The 27664-nt window shown below is 46.9% G+C and overlaps 1 protein-coding gene across 1 annotated transcript; it reads right to left on the reverse strand.

The window, feature by feature from the left end:
* Positions 1–14274: 14274 nt before the first annotated feature.
* Positions 14275–18641, reverse strand: Tex101 (testis expressed 101). The gene is made up of 6 exons (NM_139037.2): positions 18526–18641; positions 16932–17036; positions 16711–16851; positions 16097–16282; positions 14772–14903; positions 14275–14667 (listed from the first exon to the last, which is right to left on the reverse strand). Exons 2-6 carry the CDS (start codon positions 16993–16995, stop codon positions 14438–14440), a joined length of 753 nt encoding a protein of 250 aa, NP_620606.2. The 5' UTR covers positions 16996–17036; positions 18526–18641; the 3' UTR covers positions 14275–14437.
* Positions 18642–27664: the final 9023 nt, after the last annotated feature.

Below are 27664 nucleotides of genomic sequence, written 5' to 3' on the forward strand. Positions count from 1 at the left end.
AAAAAAAAAAAAAAAGAAATATTCTCAGGGTGTTGCACACCGTTGTCTGTGAATGAGGACCGGGTAGCAGAAGGTGGGAGATGAAGCTTCTTCATCATCCTTTCTGTGGAATCTTGGACAAATCTAGTGTCTTCTTTGGACCTTAACGTCCCCATTTAAACAGAGCCTGGAGGTCTTGCAGAGCGGTCTGCACCCTATCCTCCTGGCCCAGGATTTTAACTCCATCCAATCAGAGTCTGGAATAGACTGCAAGTCCGAAGTCCACAGCCCTCCCCTCAGGGAGAGTGCCACCTCCTCGGTGCTCCCGGGTGAGGGAGATGCCATCTTTTCGTTCCTACCCACGCTCTCCGCTTGTCCTCCCGGTGTTCCGGAGAACCCACGTCTGTCCAGTGCACTCTCTGGAGGGGCAAGTGCATCCTGGAAGGTCCTGCCTCACCTCCCTCACTGATAGCCAGGTCGAGTGTGGATATGAAGTGCGTCCTCAAGACCCACTCATAGCGCAACAGGATTCAGGGATGATCAATCTAATGATGGGTTTAGGGACATGATCGTAAGGCAGAGGTGGGATCCCTTGGAGCTTGTCCCTGTCTCGCCTTCCTCCTTAACCTCTTCCTCATCTCCATATCCCCCCACCCATCTCTTCTGTCTCCTACTATCTCCCTCCCTCCACGTGACCCACAGTGGGCAATCACCATGAGCAGAAACGGTAAGCTCGGCCGCAGATCATATTCAGGAGAGAATGTGGGTAATGTTTCCAGTTCTGGAAGCTGAGTACACCAACCTTCCAATGGTGGAGATTTGCCAGCTGGGGATCAAGATCAAAGGCTCTTTAGAAAAGAGTCCTTAAGCTTGGTGACAGGCTATTCGAGTGGTTAGTATGTGAGGCCTAATGTATGTGAGGTTTGAGGCCCTGGGGTCCAGCCTTAGCAGAAGAAAACAGAGTCCTGTGGATTCATGGAAAATGTCCTAAAAGCTAAGAACAAACCTGCGTGGTTTAAAGGTGTGTGTGTGTGTGTGTGTGTGTGTGTGTGTGTGTGTGTGTGTGTGTGTGTGTTTCGAGATAGGAATTCTCTGGGTAGCCCTGGCTATCCTGGAACACACTTTGTAGACCAGACTGGCCTCGAACTCTGAGATCTGCCTGGCTCTGTCTCCTGAGATTAAAGATGTGAGCCACTACCTCTCAGCGACATTGTTGTTCTGTTTTGTTTTTCCTCTCAAGACTGAGTTCAGACATCTTTGTCCTCAGACAACCTTCCTGGATAGGTGCTTCTAGTGGAACTTTCCTGTCTAGGGGAGTGACCCCATCTCTGCCACTGGACTTTGTGTCCCCTGACAGGGGCATGGCTGGATGATATGGTCCACATTATACAGCTCAGGGCTGGGCAGAGAAGTTTCCGGAAGTGTCTGTTGAGCGAAGGCTAACCGGATCCAGTCTCCTCCTCACCGCCCACTTTTCAATCAAGCCGTTTCTGAGAAGTGGGTGTGTGCTCTTTCCTTCTCTTCTCCTGGTTCTCTTCTTCTGCGTGACTTTCTTCAGAACAGAAACTCGACAGCCAGCTTACCTTGTTCTAGAAGCTACTTCCATGGCTAAGGCAAGTGGCTGTGACCTATGGAAAGTCCCAAGAAATCCCCACTCCCCTTGGCCAATGGCAAACTCAGCCCAAATTCCTTGGTTGATTCAACTCTCACAACATTTATTTAAAAATTTAAAAGAAAGGATTATGTTTATGCCTATGTGAGTTTATGTGCACCATATGCTCATAAGAACCCAAAGAGACCAGGCTAGGATATTAGATCACCCAGAGTTGGGGCATGTCCCTAGCCCCTCACTGGGGGATTCTAGGCAGGGGCTCTACCACTGAGCCACGCCCCCAGCCCCTCACTGGAGGATTCTAGGCAGGGGCTCTACCACTGAGCCACGCCCCCAGCCCCTCACTGGAGGATTCTAGGCAGGAGCTCTACCACTGAGCCACACCCCCAGCTCCTCACTGGAGGATTCTAGGCAGGGGCTCTACCACTGAGCCACACCCCCAGCCCCTCACTGGAGGATTCTAGGCAGGAGCTCTACCACTGAGCCACACCCCCAGCTCCTCACTGGAGGATTCTAGGCAGGGGCTCTACCACTGAGCCACGCCCCCAGCCCCTCACTGGAGGATTCTAGGCGGGGGCTCTTCCACTGAGCCACGCCCCTAGCTCCCCACTGAGGAATTCTAAGTAGGCGCTCTGCTGCTAAGTGTATTACTTTCCCAGCTCTTTCCTGAACTCCCTTCCTCCAGCCCAAACCAGAGCTCCTTTGTTTAAATCCTCTCTGTAAACTCTTGGGTTCTTTCAATGGCCTGGATGATAAAGGCTGCTAATCTTTCCAGTCATAGTGCCTCACCAGGTTTTGTGGCTTCCTGATCCACTGTTTCTGCTCTTGTCTGCTGTCTCTTTCTTAAACGCAACCCAATGACTCAGTTTGAACTTGGTGTTTGGTTCCTGCTGAGCGTCCTAAGCAGGTCGCTGCTCCCCGACACCAGCCCTTCCTTGTGTCTGTCCCAAATGCTTTGTAGGAAGTGGCCTGTTCATTAGCCTACAGCCCGTATACGGGCAGAGGCCTGCGGAGGTTATGAAACCAGCTTTAATTTCAGAATGAAAAAAAAATGGCCCACCCAGGATTTGAATCCCGTGGGCGTTTTAACTGTCAATAGAAATTGTTGAGCAACCAGGGGTTCCTGTTAGGGTCTTTGAGCAGGGCCGTTCAGATCGCGGCTGACGGCGCCGCCCTCTGGTGGCCATGAGGAGTATTACGCGGGGAGAGTTCCTATCCAGCTTTGCTCTGCCTTGCCCGGAAGCTGCAGCATAGTCAACAATAAATGTGGACTGTCCCACTCTCCAGGCCGATTTTTCTTTTTCTTTTTGGTGAAGGTAGAGTTGGAACAGGGCCTTAAGGGGAAAGTAGCACGTGCCGAACCCTTTGGGTGATGTGGGGGAAGGGTGACCACCGTTTGACAAAGAGCCTTAACTTTTAGAACTTTGTCCGGCAAACTTGGTTGGAACAAATAAACCTCAAGGATAAAAACTGAGGGTCAGAATGAAGTTAAAAGCAACCACCAAGGTGTGAGGTAGAGAGGACTGTAATTTCAGAGCTCCGGAGGCTGAGCTAGAAGAAAATGTGAGGTCAGGGTCATCCTGGGCTACATTTCCAGACACTCTGTCTCAAAACAAAACAAAACCCACTAAGGGTAGCCTGCGGTTCTGCTGCAAAGAACTAGCCTGACATGTTCAAGGCTGAATTTGATCATGGACACCACATGAATAGACACCCCTCACCCCCAACACACACATACCTTTGTTTATTCTGATATAGAATCTCTATGTACAGCCCAGACTGGCTTGGAACTCACTCTGTAGACCAGGCTGGCCTCGAACTCACAGAGATCTGCCTGGCTCTGCCTCCTGAGTGCTGAGAAACCCTGTTTCTTGTGTAGAGGTGTCAGAGTCAGTCTCTGTGGGGACAGCCCCCTTTCTCCACCCCGTACAGCTTCCTTCGCTGTCTATGACTTCTCTGAGTGGGCGCCATGACACCTCCTCAAACCAGCATCTCTTGCGCTTGGTCTGCTTCCGCCTCCTCTGACCGTCAGTCACTCCTACGCAGTGCCATGCTCGGGAGTGCTTTGTTTTCTGTGAGCGTGGGGTTTTAGTGTTTTTCCTTTTTTTTGTTTTTTTTTTTTTGTTTGTTTGTTTTTTCTTTTTTTTTGGAGCTGGGGACCCCTTGGTTTCTTTATACAAACCGTGAGACGCTCTAAAGATCGTACTGACAGAACAATCTTGTTAGCCTTAAACAGTGAGAGGTGGGTGGGGGATGGGAGAGATGGGAGGAGAGCGGGTTTTCCTTCTAAAAGCTGTATTCAGCTAAGCAGGGGAGGGGGGGGGCAGCATCCTAGCACGTGGGAAACAGGCAGGTGGATCAGAAATACAAAGTCGTGCTCAGCTACACAGTGAGACTGAGACTAATTTATCTTTAAGATAACAAAATCAATGGTTGGGAGTTAGTGTCTTTAATCCTAGCACAGGGAGACAGAGGCAGGTGGATCTCTGTGAGTTTAAGGCCAGTTTGGTCTCCAGAGTGAGTTGCAGGACAGCCAGGAGTACCTAAGAGGCCCTGCCTCAATCCGCACTCTCCACAATCAACCAACTAAACATTAAGTTGGATGCCAAATTCACAACTTTAATCCCAGACAGAGGCAGGAGGATCTCTGTGAGTTCCAGGCCATTCAGGACTACATAGCAAGACCCTGTCTAAAATAAAATAAATAAACGAGTAGGCGATATAGTCAGGACTAGTTGAGGTTGCTACCCAGATTACCCAATTACGGTGGTTTGGGCCAATATGCTTAGCCTTGCGAAGTGGCACTATTAGGAGGTGTGGCCTTGTTGGAGGAAGTGCGTCACTGTGGGGGTGGGCCTTGAGGTCTCCTAGTGCACAAGCTCCGCCCAGTGTGGAAGAGCCCCTCCTCCTGGCTGCTTGCTGAACACAGTCTCCTGCTGCTCTGGACTCCTCTTGCACTGTGCCTGTCTGGATGCTGCCATGCTTTCCGCCATGATGCTAGTGGACTGAACCTCTGAAACTGTAAGGCAGCCCCAATTACATGTTGTCTTTTATAAGAGTTGCCTTGGTCGGGCTGGAGAGGTGGCTCAGTGGTTAAGAGCACTGAATGCTCTTCCAGAGGTCCTGAGTTCAAATCCTAGCAACTACATGGTGCTCACCATCTGTAATGAGATCTGATGCCCCTTTCTGGTGTGTCTGAAGACAGCTACAGTGAAATAAATAAATAAATAAATAAATAAATAAATAAATAAATAAGAGTTGCCTTCGTCATGGTGTCTCTCCACAACAGTAAAACCCTAACCAGGACAGCAATGGTGGACCAGAGTCACATTCTAAGGATCTGAGACAAGAGCTTTGAAAAAAAGAAATGGGTAAAAAGTGTGACTCAGATCCTAACAAAAAAAGATTCAGGAGGCAGTAACTCCTGCCTAGGGCCATCTGTGGCGGCTGAGGGTGTGGCCAGTGTGCATAAGGTTCTGGGTTCAATCCCGGGCACCAGGAAACATCAAAAGGTAAAAAGCACAATGTCTGCAGGTGCCTCTCAGAAGCTAACCAAGACCATTGGCAATCTGGGCTGGCGGCAGGAACTGAATCCACTCTGTGCTGGGGAGCTGGGTAACGTAGCAAGATTCTGTCTCAAAATGAAAAGAAATTAAAACATGCTGAGGATGTAGCTCAGTGGTAGAGAGCTTGTCCTTAATACAACATCCTGGATTTGATCCCCAGGACTACAGAAGAGAGAGCAAGGGAGAGAGAGGGGGGTAGTCTAAGGGCTGGAGAGATGGCTCAGTGGTTAAGAGCACTGACTGTTCTTCCAGAGGTCCTGAGTTCAATTCCCAGCAACCACATGGTGGCTCACAACCATCTGTAATGGGATCCAATGCCCTCTTCTGGTGTGTCTGAATACAACTACAGTGTACTTATGTATAATAAATAAATCTTTTAAAAAGAAAAGCTCAGTGTTAGACTGGGCTAAGTCAAGTTCAAGGCCAGCCTCATCATGTGAGTTTCTGTCTCACAAATAAATTATACATATTTTATTTATAATATATAGTACTATATCACAGTATTATATATAATATATATTTTATATTAAATATATTTATAAATTATATATTAAGTATATTTATGTATTATATATTAAATATATTCATGTACTATATATTATTATCTTACATAATAATATAATAGATAAATTAGTCATATACTATATTAATTATTATCACATAATATGTAACATATCATGTTCAAGGCCCAGAGTTCAATCTCCAATACCACAATAAATGCATCTGGATTGTTCATTTTCTTGTTTAGTTCATTTCCTTGGTCTCTGAGCGGTAGGGACAGTGTGGTATTTCCTGACTCCTCGGTGATATTGTTTCTTGTTGTTGCCGTTGGGACAGGATCCTCTGTGGACCGTAGGAGATAACCATTCCCTGCTTAGTCTCCTGAGTGTTAAGATAACACACCCCGCCACGCGGCAATATGATGATTGCTTACAATGAAGGATACTACAGCAAGTGATGGTCTGGTTTGGAACTGTCTACCAGGGCCAGAGGGAGGGCTCAGCAGGTAAAGGCGCTTGCTGCCAAGCCTGACAGGCTGATTTTGATCCTTTGAGTCCACGTAGTGGAAGGAGAACCCACTCTGGCAAGTTGTCCTCTGACTTCTTCATATGTGCGATGGCAAACACACTAAATAAATACGTGTAAAAATTTTTTAAAAAGAACCCTACACCAACAACCAGATGGGGATAAATGGTAGTGATTGTGAATGTGGAAAGCACCCACAGCCTGCTAGGACCTCCTGAGCAGATCAAGAAAAGGGCGGCTCTTACTTCTGCAGTCCCAATCTCCTTCCGGACCATGCCTGTTCCGGAGAAGGGAATGCTGGGAATGATCCCGCCAGTTTAGCAAGCCGACAGGCGGGTGCAAGGATCTCAAGTGATGGCGACCTTTATGTCAGTTACTTTTTTGTGTGTGACAGATGCAAATACCTGACCTGCAACTTGAAGGTGGGTGGGATATGTACTCTGGCTTCCGGTTTCAGAGGGCTCACCCTGGCTTCCGGTTTCAGAGGGCTCACTCTGCGTGTGGTAGGGCAAAACTTCACAGTTTTAGGAAACTAAAAGGATTAGAAGGGTTGGGGATTTAGCTCAGTGGTAGAGCGCTTGCCTAGGAAGCGCAAGGCCCTGGGTTCGGTCCCCAGCTCCAAAAAAAAAAAAAAAAAAAAAAAAAAAGAGACACCCACCCCACCCCCCTCCGCCAGGGACCGTCTCTCAGTGACCTACTTCCTATTTCCTCCAACCTGGTGCCGTACCCTAGAGTTTAGGAACCTCTGGAAATAACGCCACCAGCTCAGGACCAAGTGGTCAAAACAGGAGTCCCTAGGAGGCATTGCAGATAAAAACAAACTCCCCCATGAGACGTACTTGCCCATCCAGTCCATTTACTCTACTTCTGAGCTACAACCTATTCTTTGAAGGTTTAGTTTGAGTTTCTGAGGCTGGTCTTGAACATGTGATCTTCTCTTGGGCCTCACAAGTAGGCAGACCAGATGAAATGTCTTCTCTTAATATATACTCAGAAAAGACTTCAAGCTTGTGCTGTGTCGTTTCTGTGGTTTGGAAGACTCTCCTGAAGGATCAGAGTGTTAACTAGCAGTTCAGTCACCAGGCTGTGGTGCTTCCGAGAGATGGGATGACATCAAAGGCGAGCTTTTAAAGAGGTTACTCTCTGATTTCTTCCTCTTTGTTTTGCTTTCTGGAGGTCATGCAATGAGACCTCCCGTGGGCTCACACCCTGGGGCACTTGTGCTGCCCCAGGCCCACGGCAACAGGGAAAAGCAACCATGAATCTCTGAATCCGTGAATCACATAAACCTTTCTTCTTTACAAATTGATTATCCCAGGTGTTTTTTTTTTTTTTTTTTTTGGTTCTTTTTTTCGGAGCTGGGGACCGAACCCAGGGCCTTGCGCTTCCTAGGTAAGCGCTCTACCACTGAGCTAAATCCCCAGCCCCTCCCAGGTATTTTATCACAGCAACGGAAAGCTAACACATAGGTGATATTCTAAGAACTTTATTAAGATTAACCGAACACTAGTTCCAAAAACAACAACCATATAAGGAAGATACGTGCTATTTTTCCCAATATACAGACAAAGTAACATGGAGATTAGGGGTCACATGGAGAGAAACTGCAGAGATGGGATTCTGGCCACACCATTCAGAAGAGAGACGTGCAGCTTTGTGCAGCATTTCACTCAAGCATGCAACTCTGCTCCCCATTTCTGGACAGACGGACGAACGGACGGACACACACACACACACACACACACACACACACACACACACACACACCCTCTCCCCCCCCACGCTGGTTTTAGCTGTACAGACCTGAGGGAGAGAGCTCCACCTTGTGGTGAAAGGTGGAATCACAGCGCTGCTGCTGTTTCCCAGACCCCACCTCAGCCTGGTATCACACTATTCCGGAAGTAGTGGCATGAGGTCTAGCTCAGTTGGCAGATACTAATTCAGCATACACGAAACACTGGTTTTGACAGCCAGTGCCCCAGTTACTGGGGGTCTATGGTGCTTGCTGGTTTTCCTAGCACTTGGAAGTTGGAGGTCAAATCAGGAGTTCAAAGTCACTCTCAGCTTTACAGAGTTCCCGGCTAGTCTAGGCTACATGGTACCTTGCACGAACAAATGGGCAGGGTAAGGATAAATTATACATTTTACTCCAATGCTCAACATTTAACTTGAGAATATTTATTTATATGACTTGTATGTGTGCATTAGGCACAGATAGTAGTGACCTTCTGGACATGGGTGCTGGGGATCCAGCCATCTCTCCAGCCTCAGTCATATTTTTTTACAGTCTGGGCATAAGCAAATGCTGTTGTCCCAGAATTTGGAAGGCCGTCTAAATTCACATCTCTACACCGTGGGTAAGGTAGCACAGCTCTCAGGCTTCATCTAAGAAGTTTTTCTCTTTTAAAAATAAGGCTTTATTTTTAACTACGTCTGCGTGCGCGTGGAGTCGGGTGCCTTGGCAGGCCAGAGGCGTTGGAGTTAGAGTCACAAGCTTCAGGAGATTGTAAGGCACACTGTGTTAGAAACTGATCTCGGGTTCTGTGGGAGATAAGGAGGTCTGACTGCTGCCCCACCCCCGGAAGTTCCTTCATGCAGTGGTCTGTGGTTAAACGTCTTAGTTACGGTTACTGTGGCTGTGCCGAAACACCATGCCCAAAAGCAAGTTGAGGAGGAAAGGGGTTGATTCAGCTCACACTTCCACACCTCTGTTCATCACTGAAGGAAGTCAGGGCAGGAACACAGGCAGGGCAGGAACCTGGAGGCAGGAGCTGATGCAGAGGCCATGGAGGGGCGCTGCTTACTGGATGGCTTCCCCCAACTGGCTCAGCCTGCTTTCCTTTTTCTTTCTTTCTTTTTAAATTATAGGTTAAATTCAGCATATATTTGTTTGTTTAATTAATTATTCATTTACATCACAAATGCTGCTTTGCCTCCCAGTCCCCCTTCCCAGAGTTGTTTACCCCATGCCTCCCTCCCCTTCAGCTCTGAGAGGGTACTTCCTTCTCCCCCCAATCCTCCTTCCCTGAAGCATCAAGTCTCTACAGGATTAGGCGCATGCATCCTCTCCCACAGAGGCCAGACAAGGCCGTCCTCTGCTACAGATGTGCGGGGGTGGGGGGGGTTAGGGGGTGGGGGTTGGGGAGTGGGGGGTTGAGGGGCGTGGAGGGGCCTTGGACTTTAGAAGGTAAACAAGAAGGAGGATCCAAGTGAGGATGCTTCAATCCCACTTAGAAGGGGAACAGAGGGAGGAAGAGGGCGGGGGGGGGGGGTCTGAGTGGGAGAGGGGAGAGGGAGGGGAGGAGGGGGCAGTATCAGGTATGAGGGGAGACAGGAGAGACCCAGAGGGCCAGGAGAATGAATGGAAACATGCAGCCTCTGGGGGTGGGGGTAGGGGGAACCTCTAGAAAGTCCCAGAGACCTGGATGTGAGAGGCTTCCAGGACTCAATGGGTTTGACCTTAGCTGAAATGCCCTACAGTGGGGAGGTGGAGCCTGAAGAGAGCTCCTCCAGTAGACAGACCGAGTCCCCAGTGGAGGGATGGGGTCACCAACCCACCCTGGTTTTTTGATCCAAAATTGTTCCTATCTAAAAGAAATGCAGGGACAAAATTGGAGTCAGAGACTGAGGGAAAGGCCATCCAGTGACCATCCATCCCTGACACTATTACTGAGGCTATACTATTGAGGTCATATTGTGCATTCAGACAGGAGCCTAGCATGGCTGTCGTCTGAGAGGCCCTACCAGCAGCTGACCAAGACAGACGCAGATATTTACAGCCAACCATTGGACTGAGGTTGGGGGTGGGCGGTGCTGTAGAAGAGTTAGGGGAAGGACTGAAGGAGCTGAGGAGATGGCAACCTCATAGGAAGACCAACAGTGTCAACTAACCTGGACCCCTGGGAGCTCCCAGAGACTGAGCCCCCAACCGATTAGCCTGCTTTCTTATAGCACCCAGGACCACCAGCCCAGGGATGGCTTGGGGGCACCTCCATTGATCACTAGTTCAGTAAATGCCCCACAGACTTGTGTACAGCCTGGTCACATGGAGGCTTTTTCTCAGTGAAGGCTCCCTCCTCTCAGATATTTTAGCTGGTGTCAAGTTGGCATAAGAAGCCAGCACACTGACACAGGACGTTCAGAACCAGTCAAAGTGTGGGGACTGAGAGTCCCCTAATGGGGATGGGAAGATTTTAAGCCCCAGAGGCCAAGCTGGTTAACCCAGCAGCGTGGAGTAGCCTGCCACCTCGTCAGCTAATGGTGAGGACGGGACAGCGGATGGATGTATGCTTGTGTGAAATTCTCAAGGGATTAATGAAAATATTATGTTAAAAACGATCCATTTTCACAATGGAACACTACTCAGCTATTAAGAAAGAGGGCATCCTGGGTTTTGCAGGCAAATGGATGGAACTAGAAAATAACATCCTGAGTGAGGTAACTCAGATCCTCAGAGCCCAAAGGACATGCACAGTATGTTCTTACTAATAAGTGGATATTAGCCAAAAAACCAAAAAGTACAGAATACCCAAGATACAGTCCACAGAACTCAAACAGGTCAACAAGCTGAAGGGCCCAAGTGAGGACGCCTCAGTCCCACATGGGAGGGAGAAGAAAGCAACCACAAGGGGGGAGGGAGGGGGAAGTGAGGGAGGGAGGGAGGGAGGGAAAGGGGATGGAGTTGAGGGGGAGAAAAACATGATCTGGTATTGGGTGGGGGCAAAGGACTGAAGCCCTGAGGGCCAGCAGAAAGAATGGAAACAGGTGACCTCAGGAAGAAGGAGGTTGGGAGGACGCTCTAGAATGTACCAGGGATCTGGGAAGTGAAACACTCTCAGGACTCAAAGGGGGAGGGGCGCTAGATGAAATGCCCTACGGTGGGGAGGAGGGAACCCACCTCCCGCAGAAAGACAGGGCATCAAGTGAGGCATGGGGTTGCCATCTCACAGTCAAAGCTCTGACCCATAATTCTTCCCGTCTGAAAGAACTGCAGGGATGGAAATGGAGAAGAATCCGAGGAAAAGAAGGTCCAGCGACAGGCCCAAAGTGGGATCCAGCTCAAGGGGAGGCCCCAAGACCTAACACCTTTACTGAGGCTATGGGGTGTTCACAAAAAAGGGACCTACCATGATTGCCCTCAGAAAGACCCAGCAAGCAGCTGGAAGAGTCAGATGCAGATATGTGCACCCAGCCAATGGACAGAAGCTGCTGAATTAGGGAAAACCTGGAAAAGCTGAGGAGGAGGGCGACCCTGTAGGAGGACCATCGGTCTCAATTAACCTGGACCCCCAAGATCTCTCAGACACTGGATCACTAACCAGGCAGCATCCACCAGCTGAGAGGCCTCCCAACACATATACAGAGGACTCCCCAGTCTGGATTCAGTCAGAGAAGATGCACCTAATCCTCAAGAGACTGGAGGACCCAGGAAGTTTAGAGGTCTGGTGGGGTGGGGAGATCTTTGGGGAGACTGGGTGGGGAGCAGGTATGAGATGTGGAACAGTGGTGGTGGTGGGGTAGACTGGGAGGGAAATAAAATCTGGAGTGTAAAAACAAATAAATAAAAAATAAAAATCCTTAAAGACCAAAAAAAAAAAAAAAAAAAAAAAAAAAGTCTAACTCAGGAGACAGAGGCAAGCAGAACTCTGAATCTGAATCTGAGGCCAGCTTGGTTTACATGGTGAGTTCTAGGCCAGCCAGGGATACACGGTGAGACTGTCTCTCCAGGATCGGTGCACAAGGGCAAAAGGAACAGGACGGGTGACTGAAGGTCTATACAGTTTTGGGGAACAGAAGGGAGGGCAGAAACATCCAGGATGGGCCAAGGTCATTGTCTGAAGGCTTAGGACATTGTGGTGCCTCATTAGCACGGGGAAGCATTCAGTCTCAGATGCTGGCTGGATGGTTCTTCCCAGGAGACAGGAAGTTGAACCTGTCGTCTAACTCAGGGTACCTGACATTCTGCAGGGAGGTGAGGGGTGGAACTCCCCAGACAAGGTCAGAGCAAAGGAAGCCCTGCCAGTGTAGGGAGTCCTCCATGAAGCTCTGAGCTCAGGGAGCTGTTGGGTCAATGGCAGACCTCGAACTTCACTAACAGTTTCCCAACACAAAACAAAATCCAGAATAACCAAGTAAAACAAGACTAAAAATCAAAATGATGCCTCCCTCCCTCCCCCTCCCTCCCCCTCCCTCCCCCTCCCTCCCCCTCCCTCCCCCTCCCTCCCCCTCCCTCCCCCTCCCTCCCCCTCCCTCTCTCCTCTTTCTTCCCCCTCCTTCCCCATTCCTCCCCCTCCCTCCCCTCCCTCCCTCCCTCTATCCCTCCATGTTTTTGCCCTTTCTTTCCTCTATATACCTCAGGACCACATCCATCCGTTCCTGCTGCTCACCCTCTGAAGGATGCAGAGAGAGGGGGGACCCTCAGGACATGGGGGGATGGGCTTGTTAGACCTGGAGAACCGAGGAGTCTGATTTTTCTCTTCATGCCCCATGGCCATAGCTGACAGAACTCTCAAAGCAGTAGACTTTGGCCTTAAGTTTAGGTTGGGAATCCTACAGAGAAATTAGCATAGGGTGAAAGAAAAATCAGACTCTTTGTCAAATACCTATGTTTATGTCCTGGCTCCTGCCTGAAGTCATTTCTTGATAATTTCTGTCCTCACTCATATATATATATATATATATATATATATATATATATATATACATATATATATATGATATACATATTTCTATTCTATTATGTTAAAATTATATGTATTATATAAAATCATATATGTCATATAAAAATAAAAATATATTTAATATGATTAATTAATAATAATTGGCCCAGAACTCCCCGAGATCCACTTACCTCTGGAGTGCTGATTAAAGGGGTTGAACACCCTGCTGTTTTCTGAGATGGGGTCTTGCTATGTCCAGCAGGTTGGCCTGACATGCCCCAAGAATTGGCATTACAGCCACGTGTCACCTTGCCTGTCTCTGGCTGTAGTTCATGAATGTGAGAAATTAAAATTCATCTGAACTGTTTCCTATCTGGAAAATCTGTATTTCAGACGTTAGGGGCTCCTCTTCTTCAGCACTGAAGCCTCACTTCATGGTTTGAAGCAAACACGAATCACAAATTTGGGTAGGTGAAATGGTTCAGTGGATTATGGAAGATCTGGGTGAGGGACTGAGGGACCAGGAAGGGATAGGAACTCCACAGGAAGACCAACAGAATCAACTAACCTGGACCCTTGGAACTCTCAGAGGCTGAACCACCAACCAAAGAGCACACTCGGGCTCCCTCACACTGCATCTGTTTCTGGAGTGCTGTACCCCACCCCCCAACACGTATGTAGCTGATGTGCAGCTTGGTTTTCATGCAGGTTCCCCCAACAACTGGAGCAGGGGCAATCCCTGCGACTGTTGCCTGTCTGTGGATCCTGTTCTCCTAACTGGGCTGGTTTGTCTGGCCTCAGTGGGAGAGGCTGTGCCTAGCCCTGCAGAGACTCCATGTGTCAGGGTGTGGGGGTACCAGGGGGGGTCTCCATCCTCTCAGAAGGGGAGGAAGGATGGGGGAGTGACTGTGTGAGGGGGGCTGGGAGGAGGGGGTGTGGTGATCGGGATGTAAAGTGAATAAACAAACAAATAAATTAATGAGGGAAAAAAAGTACTTGCTGAGCTGGAGAGATGGCTCAGTAGTTAAGAGCTCTGGCTGCTCTTCTAAAGCTCCTGAGTTCAATTCCCAGCAACCACATGGTGGCTCACAACCATCTGTAATGAGATCCGATGCCCTCTTCTGGTGTGTCTGAAGACAGCTACAGTGTACTTATATGTAATAAATGAATAAATCTTTAAAACAAAAAGTGCTCGCCACTAAGCCCAGTGACCTGAGTTCAGTCACTGGGACCCTCATGGTAGAAGGAGAGAACTCATTTCTTTTTTTTTTTTTTTGGTTCTTTTTTTTTCGGAGCTGGGGACCGAACCCAGGGCCTTGCGCTTCCTAGGTAAGCGCTCTACCACTGGGCTAAATCCCCAGCCCCGAGAACTCGTTTCTAAACGCTGTCCACCGTCCGCCCCCAGCCACGCAAACGCATGCAGGCGCACACATTGAATAGCAAGTCACTAATTTTATTATTCGTGTCCAATACACATGCAGCCTCTGTTCAACCCCACCCCAATCCTTCCGATTGGTATCAGCAGGCGGAAGGCTCCCTCCTAGCCAAGGCCCCAGTGTCTGGGACTAAGGCGTCCCCTGACCCCCGGTGTCCTCTCAAGGGAAGTAGATGAGGGGCAGCGACAGCGCCGGAAGCAGGAGCTCCAGCACCCACAGTGAGGTGGGCATCCAGGAGGCCCCGATCTCTGCCATTCGGGGGTGAAGGAATGACTGGTAACTACAGGTCTCTTTCACTGTCATGGGTCCCACCGACTCCATCTTGGCCATCAGTCTGCAGCCGATTGCAGTGGTGCAGCCTTTAACATGCACGACGGAGTCCATGCCTCCTATGAGCCAGGAAAGAGGGAGCAACAGAGGAAGCTTAGTGAGTGGGGAGCCCAGTCTTCCCTCACCTCGGGCACCCGAGCACCAGCACCCTGAGCACCTTTACCTCCAGAGAGCTCGACTCTTCCCTGGTAGCACTGAGTTGTGCCATTGGCACAGGGCATAGAGGGGGCACTGGAACAGGGCTCCAGGGCCAAGCATGTTGGGCAGTGGCGGGCTCCTGACATGTTGGAGGTTGCTGGAGAGGGACAAAGAGAGAGGGAGAGAGAGTTATGCTGTAGCCAGCACCCTGGGAAGCCTGTCCTGCCTGTTGTCTCTCCCTGGTCCGCGGCTTGTCGAGGCCCCACTAACCCAGACCATTACTGAATCCCATCTACTCCTTTGATTGGTTTTCTCTTCTTCAGAACCTCAGCCACTGGGCTGTGGAGACGATGCAGAGGGTAAAGGCATTCATGGTGCAAGCCTGGACACCCGAGTTCAAGTCTCAGTGCCCATGCAAGGTGGAAGGAGAGAATCAACTCTCTAAAGCTGTCTTCCTACTTCCACACACGTGCACGCACACACGCACACTAAAAGAGAAACCCCAGGGACCACATGACCTCCACACTCTGCTTAGACGTGGTGACTGAGGAGAAGGGACAGTTCTAGCAGAAAGATTTGTGGGCAAGCAGCGGTGTTACGAATGAAGCACTACATTCAAAGTCAAGAAATGGAGGGATGCCTAACTCTCAGGAGGCTCAGCAGACATCTTCAAGGAGCTGACATCCTAGCGGAGAAGGAGGCTGTATGTGAGCGTGAGCTGAGACTGAGGTGGGGACAGGGCTGCTGTTGGGGTGGTAGGCACAGGCAGGGGTGAAATGTTTTATTTTATTTTTATTTTTCACAAACCAACACTTGTACCATCTTCATTAAAAAAAAAAATCACCTTTAAATGTGTGTGTATGGTGCACGAGCGTCTGTGTGGGGTAAATGTGGGTGCATAATGTATGGAGGCCAGAGGGCAGCCTCAGGTGTCATCCTCAGGAATTCTGTCCTTTGATCCAGGGTCTCTCACTGCCCTGGTGCCCACCAATTAGGCCAAGCCTGGTTGGCAAGTAAACCAAAAGGATGATGCTCCTGTCTCCCTCTACGTCCAAGAGCTGGGATAACAAGCTCAGGCAGGCACTGTACCTGGCATTTTCTTTTTTCTTTTTTCTTTTTTTTATATGAGTTATGAGAAATCCAACTCAGGTCCTCTGGCTTGTGGGGCAAGCACCTTATCTACTGCCGGCTCCCATCTATGGTGTTACAATTTTAACGTGAGTCTGGGAGGGGCTTCAGTAACAACAACTCGGAAAAGGACCCGTGTTTGGCCCACAGGGAGCTTAGGCTGAGCAGAAGCACAGAGAAGACAGACCAACACCTTAGTGCTCACCCCCATGTCCCAGGTACCTGTGGGCTCTGGTGCTTGCAAGATTGAAGCTAAGTTGTTCCTGTTGTTGCAGAGGGAGTCATTGCAGTAGTTACTGTAGGAGATGGCCACCAGCCCAGGAGGGGCCGTGTACTGAACGAATGTCATCGTCTCTGCTCCTTGAGGGACACAGCTCTTACTGGCCAAAATGGCGGTCTTGGTTCCTTCTGTGACACAGGAAGTAGAGAAGGTGAATGGTGGGCCCCATGCTCAGCAGGGAGAAAGCAGATGATGCAGCTATTCTCCCCCTCAAGGCCAAGGGATCCCCGTCTCTGCCTCCCCGGAGCTGGGACTGCAAGCTCATGTCACCATGCCTGGCCATTTTATGTGGGTTCTGGGGATTCAACTGTGATCCGTATGCATCCAAGATGCGCACCTCACCGACTGGGCTGGCTTCCCAGTCGCCATCTTTATTGCCACAGGGTCTCGAGGTTAGCGATAAACACAAGTCAGTGGGAGGGAGAGGGAGAAGAGGGAAAGGAAGCTGAGAAGACAGGCAAGGCATTAGGCCTGGAGGCCAAACCGGACCACAGGACTGCTGCAATGAGGCAGCAATGAGGAACTGTGGAGGCCCATCATTCTCTTCTCACCTTACCTGCTTTAATCAACAGTACCGTTTCTTGGCAAAATTCTCCAGGATTGCACTTCTCAGCCTTTGAAGTCCAGTTAAAGGTACCGCTTGGATTGTCTTCCAAACTCAGGGTTCGACTCACCTCACAGTAGATATTTTGGACCACTGGGAAGATAAGAAAAAATAAAATTGCCCTTCTCTGTGGGGTGACCCTTCCCCACTACCCTCTGATCCTCCATACGTACGAGTCCAATGCGAGGCTATCAGAAGAAAGACGAGCAGGATGTACTGGATGCGGCAGGCTCCCATGGCTTCTCTGAGTTTGGGAAGAGCTGATCAGGACCTGGGAACTGATGGAGAACAGCACACAATTCAGCCAGGCAGACAGGGATTAAATCTTACTTTTCTCCAAGTGTCCACTTTGTGGTAGGTTTATGGTGTGCGAGACCATGAAGTCTGTCTTGAAGTAGCTTGTGGGTTAATAGCAAGGTCACAGGTTGATTGTGCCTCAGTTTCCACAGCTCTAAGACCCAGCCACCTATCATTAAACAATAGGAATTCGGCAACTGTCTTTCTTCAACTTCTACACACAGGAGAATGGGGTAAGAAAGTCTTCTGCTTTAAACCTCGGGGGCTTAAACTTAACAGCAGAAACCTCTCAAGGCCTCAGCCTCTCAGCCCTTAGGACCCAGCTCCAGCAGAACTCCAATTCTGAGGGCACTGTCCTCTTCATCCTAGGATTCAGGAGTTTGAGTTTCAGATACTTTCCTCCCAAAGGACACGTGATTCTGGGCAGCCAGCCTATTTCCTCAAACTCAGAAGTCTAGGGAATTCCACTCCTTGATACTGAAATATAGACTCCAGTCTTCTCCTTCAGAGCAAAAGTCCAGAACCCAGCACTCTTAAAAGAGGAAGAGAATCTAGTTCTTCTTCCTCACACATAGGGGTCCCACACCAGCCTCCCCTGCCTCAGAATACAGGCTGAGGGCCTCAAACTCAGTCCTTCACCTTGACCCAGGGCTCCAGATCCCTAGCTTCTTCCCTCAGACTCAATAGACAGACCCTTGCCTCCTCTCTCAGACCTAGTAGCTAGACCAGACTTTAGCCTCTTCCCTTAGACACAGCCACTGTTGGCCAGATTAGACCATAGCCTCTTCCTTCAGACACAGTTAGCCAGTCTCCTCCCTCAGACCCATGAATTCAGATCCCAGTCTGACTTCCTCAGAGCCCGGAATCTCGGGCTCCAGCTTTCCTCTTTCAGACTCAGAATTCCAAACCCCCTAGGCCTCCTCCCTCAGACCCAGGAATCTGGGTACCACTCCCCTTCTGCCCCCCACCCGTCTTACTTAGTGTTCTAGAGACTCCCAACCTTCCTCCCTCAGACACAGAATTCTAGACCCCTAGTCCTGCTCTCCCAGACCTAGTAGCCAGACCAGACATTAGCCTCCGCCCTCAGACCCAGTAGCCAGATGGTGTCTGGTCCTTCAGACTCAGGCTTGTTGCTCTCCTTCCTCAGACCCAGTAGCCAGACTCCTCTCTCAGACCCAGGAGGTCAGGCTTATCCCTCCTCCCTCAGACTCAGGAGACTGGGTCCCAGGCCTCCTCCCTCAGACCTCGGGGTCATGGCACCAGCCTTCCCACTTCTGACTCAGCTTTCCAGATCCCCAACTTCCCTCTCTCAGACTCCAGCCTTCCTTCCTCAGAGCCAGGAGTCTGGTCCTCTGGCTCTCCTTCCTCAGACCCAGGGGTCCCTCAGTCTGCTTTTTTCCCTCAGGAGTCCCGCCCATGACCCCTCCTTCCTCATTCCATTTAGCTTCTCTCCTTGGGCTTGGGAAATACCTGTCTATTTCTTTTTAAGCCGGCAAATTTTTTCAGGCCACAGTGTGTCCTCTGTGCACCCAGCTTTGATGGCGACCGGTACGGTGTGCGGTGTTCCTGGTGCTGCTTCAGGAGGCACGGAGGGCGGGGCCAGCCTGGCCAGGATACTCGAGGTCCCATTGGTTGAAGATGACTGCATGGTCTTATTGGTTGAGCTTGGAGAATCACTGCACCTCATTGGTCCCCAGAGAAGCTAATCACTGACTGCGCACATGCGCCCTCCCCTGGCTGTTGCTACCCCTGGAGTAAGTAGAAGGGGTGGCTCCGGGATACATGTTTCCCTAGTTTGCTGGACACTGTCTCAGCTCCTCCAGCCGCTCTAGGTAGTAAATTTGGCCTTTGCCCATGGAACTAAATACCCGAAGGGTCATTCATATCCTCGCCATGCCCTGTTCCAGCACCCACACAGAGGCCCTAACCACCATGTGTCAACTGATCTTCCTCCCTCTGCATTCGACAATGGAGACTTTCACCCTCTAATCCTGACCTAGAGGGCTGAGTAGAGGAGAGCCCTCTTTCCTGTTACTTAAGATGACTCTAAGTACTGTAGGTATGAGTAACAATTGGATTGTCAGTCCAGGTTGCCTGAACATCAAATGAAACCATTTGTGTTTGTCAAAACTGTGACAGAGACAAACATTTGGAATAGTTACACATGGATTTAAGTTCTTGCATTACATTTTAGAGAGAGAGAGAGAGAGAGAGAGAGAGAGAGAGAGAGAGAGAGAGAGAGAGTGTGTGTGTGTGTGTTTTCATTTGTGTGCCAAGGCACATGTCTGGAGCTTAGAGGTTGTCAATTCCCAACTTCCAGTGGGTCCGGGGTAATCAAACTCAGAATTGTTAGGTTTGTTAGCAGGAACTATTATCTCCTGAGTTATCTTGCTGCTTCTCAATTCTCCTCCTCCTCCTCTTCCTCCTCCTCCTCCTCCTCCTCCTCCTCCTCCTCCTCCTCCTCCTCCTCCTCCTGCAGTAATTAAAACAAACAATGAGCGTTGCTTTGATTTTTAAATACTTTTTACTTTGTTCAACTATTGTTTTGTTCAGGCAGAATCTTCTAGCCCAGGATGGCCTTGAACCCTCTGTGTAGCTGAAAATGACCTTGACCGAACCCTCTTCCCAAGTCCTGGATTTAATGGTGGGTGCCACCATTTGTGCAGCAATGGGTACCAGGGATTATAGCCCAGGTACTCAAGCTGGCACGGCAAGCTCTTTGCCCATTTGTGTCATCTCTCCAGACTCCCAGAAATGTCATTTTTTTTCTGACACAGGGATTCCCTGTGTATCCCTAGTTGTCCTGGAACTTGCTCTGTATAACCAGGTGTGCCTTGAACTGAGAGATCCACCTGCCTCTGCTTCATGACTTCTGGGATTCAAGGTATGTACCATGAGAGCCCAGCCCCAAATGGTTTTTTTGAATCTTAACAATGTAAGAAACAAAATATTTCATTTGTATTGTTCATTGGTCATTTTTTAAAAAAAAATTTATTTATTTATATGAGTACACTGTCACTTTCTTCAGGCACACCAGATCCTGTTACAGACAGTTGTGAGCCACCATGTGGTTGCTGGGAATTGAACTCAGGACCTCTGGAAGAGCAGTCAGTGTTCTTAACCACTGAGCCATCTCTCCAGCCCACTCATTAGTTTAATAGTAAGAATTTGGCTTCCTAGGATACAATACTCTCCAGACAGGTATGTGATTTGTGGAGGGAAGGGGGAAGAATTATGACCAGATAGACTTAAGTCCCAGGATTATAGAGCATTATGTGTTGGGGACACTGGGAATCAGGGAAATGATTTTCTATTCTGTATAGCTGTAACTCTCTTTGGAATGCGGGCCGTGGTTTATTGGAGCTAGCTAACTCAGGAGGTGAATGTTTAAATTTTCAGAAAAAAACAGCCAAGCTAGTTTCTACAAATAGACATTATTATAAATTAAGGATTTACAATTCAGTTGGACGTTTTTTTCCCCCATCTTTATTAAATTGGGTATTTCTTATTTACATTTCAAATGTTATTCCCTTTCCCGGTTTCCAGGCCAACATCCCCCTCCCCTTCTATATGGGTGTTCCCCTCCCCATCCTCCCCCCATTACCACCCTCCCCCCAACAATCCCCTTCACTGGATCCAGCCTTGGCAGGACCAAGGGCTTCCCTTTCCATTGGTGCTCTTACTAGGCTATTCATTGCTACCTATGAGGTTGGAGCCCAGGGTGAGTCCATGTATAGTCTTTGGGTAGTGGCTTAGTCCCTGGAAGCTCTGGTTGGTTGGCATTGTTGTTCATATGGGGTCTCAAGCCCCTTCAGCTCTTTCAGTCCTTTCTCTGATTCCTTCAACGGGGGTCCTGTTCTCAGTTCAGTGGTTTGCTGCTGGCATTTGCCTATGTATTTGCTGTATTCTGGCTGTGTCTCTCAGGAGAGATCTACATCCAGTTCCTGTCAGCCTGCACTTCTTTGCTTCATCCATCTTATCTAGTTTGGTGGCTGTATATGTATGGGCCACATGTGGGGCAGGCTCTGAATGGGCGTTCCTTCAGCCTCTGTTCTAAACTTTGCCTCCCTATTCCCTCCCAAGGGTATTCTTGTTCCCCTTTTAAAGAAGGAGTGAAGCATTCACATTTTGGTCATCCTTCTTGACCATGTGTTCTGCGCATCTAGGGTAATTCGAGCATTTGGGCTAATATCCACTTATCAATGAGTGCATACCATGTGTGTTTTTCTGTGCTAGGGTTACCTCATTCAGGATAATATTTTCCAGTTCCATCCATTTGCCTATGAATTTCATAAAGTCATTGTTTTTGATATCTGAGTAGTTTTCCATTGTGTAGATGTACCACATTTTCTGTATCCATTCCTCTGTTGAAGGGCATCTGGGTTCTTTCCAGCTTCTGGCTATTATAAATAAGGCTGCTATGAACATAGTGGAGCACGTGTCTTTGTTATATGTTGGGGCATCTTTTGGGTATATGCCCAAGAGAGGTATAGCTGGATCCTCAGGTAGTTCAATGTCCAAATTTCTGAGGAACCTCCAGACTGATTTCCAGAATGGTTGTACCAGTTTGCAATCCCACCAACAATGGAGGAGTGTTCCTCTTTCTCCACATCCTCACCAGCATCTGCTGTTGCTGGAGTTTTTGATCTTAGCCACTCTCACTGGTGTGAGGTGAAATCTCAGGGTTGTTTTGATTTGCGTTTCCCTTATGACTAAAGATGTTGAACATTTCTTTAGGTGTTTCTCAGCCATTTGGCATTCCTCAGCTGTGAATTCTTTGTTTAGCTCTGAACCCCATTTTTTTAAATATATTTATTTATTATGTATACATCATATAGCTATCTGCCTGCATGTATGCCTGCAGGCCAAAAGAAGGCATCGGAACTCAATATGGATGGATGTGAACCCCATTTTTTAATAGGGTTATTTGTCTCCCTGCAGTCTAACTTCGTGAGTTCTTTGAATATTTTGAATATGAGCCCTCTATCTGTTGTAGGATTGGTAAAGATCTTTTCCCAATCTGTTGGTTGCCATTTTGTCCTAATAACAGTGTCCTTTGCCTTACAGAAGCTTTGTAGTTTTATGAGATCCCATTTGTCGATTCTTGATCTTAGAGCATAAGCCATTGGTGTTTTGTTCAGGAAATTTTCTCCAGTGCCCATGTGTTCGAGATGCTTCCCCACTTTTTCTTCTGTTAGTTTGAGTTTATCTGGTTTGATGTGGAGGTCCTTGATCCACTTGGACTTAAGCTTTGTACAGGGTGATAAGAATGGATCGATCTTCATTCTTCTACATGTTGACCTCCAGTTGAACCAGCACCATTTGCTGAAAATGCTATCTTTTTTCCATTGGATGGTTTTGGCTTCTTCGTCAAAGATCAAGTGACCATAGGTGTGTGGGTTCATTTCTCGGTTTTCAATTCTATTTCACTGGTCTATCTGCCTGTCTCTGTACCAATACCATACAGTTTTGTTTTTGTTTTTGTTTTTGTTTTTATCACTATTGCTCTGTAATACTGCTTGAGTTCTGGAATAGTGATTCCCCTGGAAGTCCTTTTATTGTTGAGGATAGTTTTAGCTATTCTGGGTTTTTTGTTATTCCAGATGAATTTGCAAATTGTGTTGTCTAACTCTATGAAGAATTGGGTTGGAATTTTGATATGGATTGCATTGAATCTGTAGATCGCTTTTGGTAAAATTGCCATTTTTACTATATTAATCCTGCCAATCCATAAGCATGGAAGATCTTTCCATCTTCTGAGGTCTTCTTCAATTTCTTTCTTCAGAGACTTGAAGTTTGTTTTTTTTTTTGTTTGTTTGTTTTTTTGTTTGTTTGTTTTTTTGTTTTTGTTTTTGTTTTTTTTGTTTTTGTTTTTTGTTTTTTTTTTTTTGTTTTGTTTTGTTTTGTTTTTGGAGCTGAGGACTGAACCCAGGGCCTTGTGCTTGCTAGGCAAGCGCTCTACCACTGAGCTAAATCCCCAACCCTGAAGTTCTTATCATACAGATCTTTCACTTGCTTGGTTAAAATCACACCGAGGTATTTTTTTTTTTTTTTTGGTTCTTTTTTTTTTTTTGGAGCTGGGGACCGAACCCAGGGCCTTGCGCTTCCTAGGTAAGCGCTCTACCACTGAGCTAAATCCCCAGCCCCACACCGAGGTATTTTATATTATTTGGGATTTACTTTTATGAAGGGTGTCATTTCCCTTATGTCTTTCTCGGCTTGTTTCTCTTTTGTGTAGAGGAAGGCTACTGATTTATTTGAGTTAATTTTATACCCAGCCACTTTGCTGAAGGTATTTATCAGGTTTAGTAGTTCTCTGGTGGAACTTTTGGGGTCACTTAAATATACTATCATATCATCTGCAAATAGTGATATTTTGACTTCTTCCTTTCCAATCTGTATTCATTTGATCTCCTTTTTTTGTTGTCTGATTGCTCTGGCTAGGACTTTGAGAAGTATATTGAATAAGTAGGGAGAGAGTGGGCAGCCTTGTCTAGTCCCTGATTTTAGTGGGATTGCTTCAAGTTTCTCTCCATTTAGTTTAATGTTAGCTACTGGTTTGCTGTATATGGCTTTTACTATGTTTAGGTATGGGCCTTGAATTCCTATTCTTTCCAGGACTTTTATCATGAAGCCGTATGGAATTTTGTCAAATGCTTTCTCAGCATCTAATGAATTGATCATGTGGTTTTTATCTTTCAGTTTGTTAATATAGTGGATTGTGTTGATGGTTTTCCGTATATTAAACCATCCCTGCATGCCTGGGATGAAGCCTACTTGATCATGGTGGATGATTGTTTTGATGTGCTCTTGGATTCGGTTTGCAAGAATTTTATTGAGTATTTTTGCATAATATTCATAAGGGAAATTGGTCTGAAGTTCTCTTTCTTTGTTGGGTTTTTGTGTGGTTTAGGTATAAGAGTAATTGTGGCTTCATAGAAGGAATTCGGTAGTACTCTGTCTGTTTCTATTTTGTGGAATAGTTTGGATAGTATTGGTATGAGATCTTCTATGAAGGTCTGATAGAATTCTGCACTGAACCCATCTTGACCTGGGCTCTTTTTGGTTGGGAGACCTTTAATGACTGCTTCTATTTCTTTAGGAGTTATGGGGTTGTTTAAATGGTTTATCTGTTCCTGATTTAACTTTGGTACCTGGTATTTGTCTACGAAATTGTCCATTTCTTCCAAATTTTGAAGTTTTGTTGAATATTGGCTTTTGTAGTAGGATCTGATGATTTTTTGAATTTCCTCTGAATCTGTAGTTATGTTTCCCTTTTCATTTCTGATTTTGGTAATTTGGACACATTCTCTGTGTCCTTGGTTAGTCTGGCTAAGGGTTTATCTATCTTGTTGATTTTCTCAAAGAACCAACTTTTGGTTCTGTTGATTCTTTCTACGGTCCTTTTTGTTTCTACTTGGTTGATTTCGGCTCTGAGTTTGATTATTTTCTGCCTTCTACTCCTCCTGGGTGTATTTGCTTCTGTTTGTTCTAGAGCTTTTAGGTGTGCTGTCAAGCTGGTGACATATGCTCTTTCCTGTTTCTTTCTGCAGGCACTCAGAGCTATGAGTTTTCCTCTTAGCACAGCTTTCATTGTGTCCCATAAGTTTGGATATGCTGTATCTTCATTTTCATTAAATTCTAAGAAGTCTTTAATTTCTTTCTTTATTTTTTCCTTGACCAGGTTATGATTGAGTAGAGCTTTGTTCAACTTCCATGTATATGTGGCATTCTTTCCTTATTGTGATTGAAGACCAGCTTTAGCCTGTGGTGGTCTGATAGGACGCATGGGATTATTTCTGTCTTTCTGTATCTGTTGAGGCCTGTTTTATGACCAATTACATGGTCAATTTTGGAGAAAGTACCATGAGGTGGTGAGAAGAAGGTATATCCTTTTGTTTTAGGATAGAATGTTCTATAAATATCTGTTAAATCCATTTGGTTCATAACTTCTGTTAGTCGGTCTATGTCTCTGTTTAATTTCTGTTTCTATGATCTGTCCATTGATGAGAGTGGGGTGTTGAAATCTCCCACTATTATTGTATGAGGTGCAATGTGTGTTTTGAGCTTTAGTAAGGTTTCTTTTACGTATGTAGGTGCCCTTGTATTTGGAGCATAGATATTTGGGATTGAGAGTTCATCTAGATGGGTTTTTCCTTTGATGAATATGAAGTGTCCTTCCTTATCTTTTTTGATGGCTTTTGGTTGAAATCTATTTTATTCGATATTAGAATGGCTACTCCAGCTTGCTTCTTTGGACAATTAGCTTGGAAAGTTGTTTTCCAGCCTTTTACTCTGAGGTGGTGTCTGTCTTTGTCTCTGAGGTGTGTTTCCTGTAGGCAGCAAAACGCTGGGTCCTCATTACGTATCCAGTTTATTAATCTGTGTCTTTTTATTGGGGAATTGAGTTCATCGATATTGAGAGATATTAAGGAATAGTGATTATTGCTTCCTGTTATCTTCGTATTTGGAGGTGAGATTATGTTTGTGTGCTTGTCTTCTCTTTGCTTTGTTGCAAAATGACTAGTTTCTTGCTTTTTCTAGGGTGTAACTTGCCTCCTTGTGTTGGGCTTTACCATTTATTATCCTTTGTCACACTGGATTTGTAGAAAGATATTGTGTAAATTTGGTTTTGTCATGGAATATCTTGGTTTCTTCATCTATGTTAATTGAGAGTTTTGCTGGATCCAATAACCTGGGCTGGCATTTGTGTTCTTTTAGGGTCTGTATGTCCAGGATCTTCTGGCTTTCATAGTCTCTGGTGAGAAATCTGGTGTAATTCTGATAGGTCTGCCTTTATATGTTACTTGGCCTTTTTCCCTTACTACTTTTAATATTCTTTCTTCATTTTGTGCATTTGGTGTTTTGACTATTATGTGACAGGAGGAGTTTCTTTTCTGGTCCAATCTATTTGGAGTTCTGTAGGCTTCTTGTATGTTTATGGGTATATCTTTCTTTAGGTTAGGGAAGTTTTCTTCTATGATTTTGTTGACGATGTTTACTGGTCCTTTGAGCTGGGAGTCTTCACTCTCTTTTATACCTATATCCTTAGGTTTGTTCTCGTTGTGTCCTGGATTTCCTGGATGTTTGGGCTAGTAGCTTTTTCCGTTTTACATTATCTTTGACAGTTGTGTTGATGATTTCTATGGAATCTTCTGCTCCTGAGATTCTGTCTTCTATCTCTTGTATTCTGTTGGTGATGCTCACATCTGTTACTCCTGATCTCTTTCCTAGGTTTTCTATCTCCAGGGTTGTCTCCCTTTGTGCTTTCTTTATTGTTTCTATTTCAATTTTTTTTTTTGGTTCTTTTTTTCGGAGCTGGGGATCGAACCCCAGGGCCTGCGCTTCCTAGGCAAGCGCTCTACCACTGAGCTAAATCCCCAACCCCCTATTTCAATTTTTAACTCCTGTATGGTTTTGTTCATTTCCTCTCCTGTTTTGTTGTTTTTTTCCAGTAGTTCTTTAAGGAATTTTTGTGTTTCATCTTTAGAGTCTTCTAGTTGTTTACTTGTGCTGTCCTGTATTTCCTTAAGGGAGTTATTTATGACCCTCTTAAAGTCCTCCATCATCATTATAAAATGTGATTTTAAATCTAGGTCTTGCTTTTCTGGTGTTTCAGTGTTTGCTTTGGTGGGAGAATTGGGCTCCGATGATGCCATGTAGTCTTGGTTTCTGTTGCTTGGGTTCCTATGCTTGCCTCTCTCCATCAGGTTGTCTCTGGTTTTACTTGTTCTGCTATTTCTGACAGTGGCTTGACCGTCCTATAGGCCTTTGTGTCAGGAGTGCTGTAGACCTGTTTTCCTGTTTTCTTTCAGCCAGTTATGGGAACAGAGTGTTCTGCTCTCAGGTGTGTAGTCATTCCTGTCCACTGGTTTTCAGCTGTCCCTGTGGGCGGGAACCAGCAGGGCCTGCCCCTACTTCTCCTAGGTCCCTGTGTACAGGGGCCCCAGATGGCACTAGGCGTTTTCCTCTAGAGTCAGAAATGTGGGCAGAGAGTAGTCTCCTCTGGCTTCCCAGGCATGTCTGCCCCTCTGAAGGTCTAGCTCTCCCTCACACGGGATTTGGGAGCAAGGAGCTGTTTGACTGGGTCCATTCAGATCTGGGTGCAGTCTGGACTGCAGAGCTCCTGCAGCTTGACTGCCGCTATCTTCCTGTGCCCAGAGGCCCTATACAGTTTCCTCTTGGGCCAGGGATGTGGACATAGGTGGGCAGGAGTGGCAGTCTCTCCTGCCCTGCAGTCTTAGCATTGCCCACATGTCTGGGTAATCAGCTCTCTCTTCCACGGGGTTTTTCAGTTGAACTTTTAAACTAATTCTTGGACAGCCACCACTTGCCATATTTCCCATGATTTTCGGTGTAATTTATCTCTGTCCCAGTTGTACAGTGGGAATATTATATGATTTCTTGTGACAATTCCTGTTTATTATGTATGACAGAGTGTCCCCAGGTAAGTAGAGCTGAAGTTTGCTATATAGAAAGTCTGGCCTTAAACTTCTTGGAAGTCCCCCTGCTTCTATTTCTCATGTGCTAAGATTATAGGTTTGTACCACCCATAGTATGGTTTTCAAACCAGGCCTTACATAGCCTAGGCTGGTCTTGAACTCACAGA

This window comes from Rattus norvegicus, chromosome 1 (genome assembly GCF_036323735.1).
Source record: "Rattus norvegicus strain BN/NHsdMcwi chromosome 1, GRCr8, whole genome shotgun sequence".
In the NCBI taxonomy this organism is placed as follows: domain Eukaryota; kingdom Metazoa; phylum Chordata; class Mammalia; order Rodentia; family Muridae; genus Rattus; species Rattus norvegicus.